Raw genomic sequence first — 5,834 nt, 5'->3', positions numbered from 1 at the left:
TATCACGTTATAACGTGATAGCGCTCGAAATTTTTTTTTCCCTGCGTGATAGCAATACGCTTCCGTAATAATTCCTTAATATTGATGGAAAAAGTACTTGTTTAAAGGGAAGATCATTTTACTTGCACAGTAAAAATATGTGCTGTTTTGCTTGTTTGGACAATAAAAGTGAAATAACAAGACATGTTATTAATTTCACTTAATTATTATTTCACTTAATAATTGGTAGATTATTAAGTGACATCATGTGCGAATAAAACTAATATTTTTTCAGCAATATTAAGGAATTATTGATTTAAATAACAGTGACTTGTTAGTTTTGTCTTACTTCAATTCTACTAAGATGTTTACAACAGAAATTAGATTTTGTGTTTTTGCAGTGTGTGTTCATATGCATGGGAAAACAGCTGAGACAAATAGAGTATTTTTGGAAATAAAAAAATACAGTTGCTGCTTAATTTCAAATTAATTCCTCTGTGATTAAACTGAATCCACAGAGGAAATGTTAATTAAAGAACTGTTTACAGGAAGGAGTTTATTTCCTCTTCATTCGTTTTAAGGAATTTCAGAGTTGGCCAATAATCTACTGAGACGTTTGCACACCACAGGGATGTTATTCATCTCACTGCTAACCATTTGGGTTAGCAGCTGTGTGTCAATCCTCTCATCACTGACATAAACATCCTACTCATAACCGTTCCTTTTTTTCCAGGCAGGATATGACACACAGCTGCAAGGACTTTAGAAAACAGGCCTGCTGGGTTCACAAGTTTGAATTTACTGCAGATTTTCTCTGATCTAAACTTGGTCAATGTTGTACAGGAACAAATATTTATATCATGGTCCTCAAAATTCTAACATCCCAGGTTTTTGTCATGTTAAAAAAAAAAAGTGGCAAAAACACAAAATCTTAGCAAGTCCTTTTGGTTTGTTTCTGGTTCATATATCTTTGAATAAAACTAAACTAACTTCTATGTTAGATATAGAAGTTTCCTTCAAGAAAATCATTTCTTATTACTGGTAAAATAATAAAATAAATAAATAATAGTTTTACTGGCAGATATTTAACTTAAAACAAGACATTTTTCTCATGTTATGAGTGAAATAATCTGGCAGTGGACCAAATACCTTATCATCAAAATTAAGGAATTATTGACTTTAAGCAAGCTGCTATATCTCGCTGAGAAGTTACTTGTAAGCTAGTTTATGTGTTTTTGAGACAATGACAAATTATTTCAAAAAATATTTTCCAAAAATAATATGGTATTTAAATCCCGTTCATGGTCTTACTCTACAAAATGCCGGGCAGGATTTATGCCAACGACAAACTATTCTGTAGCTACTTGAGCATCACAGTGTATTTTGAGATCAGGGGCAATTCAGAAGTTGGACGTTAGCTTGTTTTATCCAAACCCAGCAGTGGAAATGTTCTAACTGCCCAGGATGATTGGAACTAGTCCTCCAAGCAGAAGATGCTTTTGTGGCCATCTCTGGTTTGAAATCCTCACCTTTACTCTAAACTAGCTAAGCAAGCTCTTAAGCTAGCTTCGACGTAGAAATTAGCATGTAAGTGAAAGAAAAGGTTCTTATTTATTTATTTATTTATTTATTTATTTATTTATTTATTTATTTATTTATTTATTTTTCCACAGGAGCCAACTACTTTGACAACACGTCACAGAAGGAAAAAGAGGACGACATCGTGCAGCCTAATGGTGAACATGTTTACACCTGGGAGGTGACGACAGACGTTTCCCCGCTGCCCGACGATCCCGACTGTCTCACCTACACCTACATCTCCCACCAAAACGTGGTGCAGGACTACAACTCTGGCCTCATCGGTGCTTTGCTCATCTGCAAGAACGGTCAGTGTGGTGTGTTGATAACTTCTTTCTGTCTTGTCAGAATTAAAAATTGGATTTAATGCCTCTTTGGTCTTCCTTCTGATTAAAGGGGTCTTGGACGAATCGGGACAGCAGAAGGGCATCCACAATGAGTTTGTGTTTCTCTTTGGGGTCTTTGACGAGAAACAAAGTTTGTACACTCCAAGTGGACCCTCTTCAGATGACCACGTCAAATACACCATCAACGGATACACACGGGGATCCTTGCCTGGTCAGTGTATTGAGTCATTATCGCAACTTTTAAATTGAGTGCGCAATTTCATTTGGCATATACTAGGAACTGATCCAAAATGTTGATATCGATACCAAGTCGGTATCAATATCGGATTGATACTAGCTAAGCTACTAAGACTGATACTTTAGTTTCAGATTCCCTCTTGAAATTGTATTTTATTTTTGTACAGCTCTACCTCAAAAAAAATTTTGTTTTGATTTCTTGCACTTTGTTTTAGAGGAAAAAATTCACGCTCTGTTTTACTATTGTTTCTTTTTATCATGTTAATATGTTATTAAAGTATTTCATAGGCACTTATAAATGTCGTTCAAATTCTATCCAATGGTTTAGCCGAATAATTCAAAGGAAAAACCACAGAAACAATATATCAGTATATCAAACTGAAATAATAAAAAGTGTCGGTATCGGCGTAAACCTTTATCATCCCTGAGTTGAGACACATTTTGTGGCAGTCTGACTTAGCTGGTAGACAAAGTATTCTAAAGTGTACAGTGCTAGCTTAAAAATTCAGTATCTGAGCGATAGAAGTAAACTTAAAAAAAAAAAAAATTACACGTATTTGAAAAAACTGTCATCATGTCCCGACAGTATGTTATGAGACAGATCATTTGTGAAAAAATCGATCTCCTCCCTGAGCTACAACTGTCGTTTGAAGAAATACTCTGCTCCCAATCAAAAACAACCAATCAGAGCAAGGAGGGTCTTAGTGCTGCCAATCATCCTGATGTACTTGCTGCTGTATGTGCTAAAGGTGGATAAACAACTCACATTACAGGAAAACCATTTATCCGCAGTCATTGGTGGCTATATTAGCTAGCAGGCTATTAGGAACAAAGCTGTAGTAGAGTGAAGTAGAGGGCGGGATGAGCGAGGGTGATTGACAGCAGTAAGCCCTGCCTCTTAGCTCTGATTGGTTGTTTCTAAACAGGACTGGGTGAACGCAGAGGAGCTTGATTTCCTTCACAGAATATGTCTCATACCACATCGTCACCACATAATGCAGAGACAGATATACTGTAGTGTAATGTTGATGATATTTATGAAATTTAGAATAACTGCTACAATCTGTTGTTCAATGAGTGAAAAATGTCTTGTTTTGCCTCAATTCTAATTAAAACTTTTATGTTTCTGCTCCAAGGGGTAAGTTTATGTGCCCACGCCCCGGTGAGCCTGCACCTGGTGGGCATGAGCTCAGAACCCGAGGTCTTCTCAGTTCACATGAACGGCCAGGTCCTGACTCACAGCGGCCACAAAGTGTCGTCAGTGGGGCTGATCAGCGGCTCCTCAGCCACCGCCAGCCTGGTTTCTGCCTACGCAGGCCGCTGGCTGCTCTCCTCCTTCACCACCAAGCACATGGAAGGTGGGTGGACCTGAACATTTAAACCAACAGAGTTTCCATTTTCTTTCCCGCCGAAACAACTTGAATGCGTCTGATTGGTTTGCAGCTGGCATGCACGGCTTTGTGGACGTGAGGAAGTGTGAAGAGTTTAAGGAGCCCGTGAGAAAGATGACAATCTTCCAGCAACGACACAGCAATGAGTGGAAGTATTACATTGCTGCAGAAGAAATAGTCTGGGACTATTCAAAGGACAGCGACAAACACATTGATCAGTGAGCAACTTTATTTTGACGTATAGATTGTCAACATTATAACCGACAATGGGAGTTTAACATCAGTGCATCGGGATTTAAATGAAACTTCACTATTTTCACCACATTGAAAGGCTTTTGAGCATTGCTGGTGTATTTAAAGGGGCAGTATTATGCAAAATCAACCTTTTTGAGCTTTACTTATCAAAAACATGCATGTGGTGTTGCCTTGATTCTTTCATGCATGTTTGAAAATCATTTAATGTCCCGTGGCAACCATTCAGCTGTGTAAAACATGGTGGACCGAGCGCCGCCATTAAGACGCAGCTGCAATTTCCAAGTTTCCAAGCTTCCGCCTCACAGAGCCCACAACTCCCCCACTCAGCTCCTTCAGACTAGCCAGCAGCAATTAGCAAGCACCTGATGGAACATCTGCTGAGCTCATTACAGGAGCTACTTCTCAGTGCAACGCTGGTAAAAACGTTAAAGGTTTAATAGAGGAGCCATGTTGTGATGACTTCCTGAAGGCGGAGTTTCAGAAAGAGCAGGAGTTTCTTAAAGAGACAGAGGCCCAATTTCAAGGCGTTAAATTAGTGAGTCAAATTTCTTTTAAGTCATATTTGATATATTATTTTTTATCACAAGTGACGTTAACATAATTACTTGATTTTGTTCTAAAATGATATTATGTGGCTGGAAAGCACGTAATGCTGCCCCTTCAAAGTCATGTCCCAGAATTTCAATCTGGTTTAAATCTGGTCTTTGATTTAAACTCAAGTTGACTTGGTGTTCTTATAGGAGGATAAATGGGGTCAAGTTATCATTCCCCACAAAGACATGAAACATGAAAACTCGCTATCTCAGAGCTGGACTAAATATGAGTTTTCTCTCTGTTTAGAGACTTCAAGCTCCAGTACCTGACACAGTCGGCACGCCGCATCGGAGCAAAGTACAAGAAGGCGGTGTACACTCAGTACAAAAATGAATCATTCACTGAAAAGGTGGAAAATGAGCACAGGAAGAATGAGCTGGGCATCTTGGGTCCAGTGATCAGAGCGCAAATCCGAGACATGATCACAGTAAGACTGTAACAGAGTGGAAAACTTTAAACTTAGGAAATAGGATGTATAAAGATAAATGCCAAAGCCAAACACTTATATTCCTAAATTTGGTGCTGGCACAATATTAAACAGAATAGCAGGAACTGTGTGATCATTTTTTGCCAGATTAGATTGTGGCTTGATGCACTTTCTTCCTCTTTCACAGATTGTTTTTAAGAATTTGGCCTCGAGGCCTTACAGTATCTACCCACACGGCCTGACTGTCGAAAAGTCACAGGAGGGAGTCAGCTATCCAGAAGGAGGTATAGACTATTCCCCAGATAAGGCTTCAAACAAAACATAACAGATTTTAAATACGTGAAGTGATGGAGTTGCTTGGGACATAATCAACCAGGAAACCAGAGCCATGCCGTTCAGCCAGGTGAAACGCGCACCTACGTGTGGAAGGTGCTGGAGGAGAACGAGCCTCTTGATGGAGATTCCCGATGCCTGACGCGGATGTATCACAGCGCCGTGGACACGACGCGGGACATCGCGTCAGGCCTGATAGGACCCATGCTCATCTGCAAGAGTCAATCTCTTGACGTCAGGAACGTACAGGTCAGGACCAGGGTCATGATCGTTGTGGGTTTTTCATTATAGTTTAGTTTTATTTGGATGTGACTTTTTGTTTGTCTAATTCAGGTTTAATTAGTTTTTGGAGTGTGTTGGCTACTTTTTATTATTAGTTAAATATTTTTTTCTATTTTGGTTTAGTTTTTATTAGTTATAGCAGTAGGTTTAGTTTTTTTGTACTTTTGTTAACTTTTGTAAATTTTTTCAAAGTGCTTTACATATTCCCATATATAAAGCACTTTGAATTGCCTTGTTGCTGAAAATGTGCTATATGAATAAAATCACCTTAACTTACCTTTAGGTGCAGAGTTAAAAAAAGTCAAAGTGCTATATGTATGCATCCATTTGGTAATACCATTTAAAAAAAAAAAAAATATATATATATATATATATATATATATATATATATATATATATATATATATATAT

General features: G+C 38.2%; 1 protein-coding gene across 1 annotated transcript in view; it reads left to right on the top strand.

Annotated features, from left to right (window-relative positions):
• The window catches only part of f5 (coagulation factor V), a 29,487-nt gene that overhangs the window by 9,668 nt on the left and 13,985 nt on the right, over window positions 1–5,834 (top strand). Inside the window, exons 4-10 of the mRNA XM_015037105.1 lie at window positions 1,653–1,865; window positions 1,954–2,115; window positions 3,278–3,499; window positions 3,585–3,750; window positions 4,628–4,808; window positions 4,996–5,092; window positions 5,185–5,390. Coding sequence (XP_014892591.1) covers window positions 1,653–1,865; window positions 1,954–2,115; window positions 3,278–3,499; window positions 3,585–3,750; window positions 4,628–4,808; window positions 4,996–5,092; window positions 5,185–5,390 — 1,247 coding nt within the window. The remainder of the gene's footprint in view (window positions 1–1,652; window positions 1,866–1,953; window positions 2,116–3,277; window positions 3,500–3,584; window positions 3,751–4,627; window positions 4,809–4,995; window positions 5,093–5,184; window positions 5,391–5,834) is intronic.

Source organism: Poecilia latipinna, unplaced genomic scaffold (genome assembly GCF_001443285.1).
Source record: "Poecilia latipinna isolate Pla-1442-1.1 unplaced genomic scaffold, P_latipinna-1.0 Scaffold393, whole genome shotgun sequence".
Classification (NCBI taxonomy): domain Eukaryota; kingdom Metazoa; phylum Chordata; class Actinopteri; order Cyprinodontiformes; family Poeciliidae; genus Poecilia; species Poecilia latipinna.
This window is presented reverse-complemented; position numbering and strand designations above follow the sequence as displayed.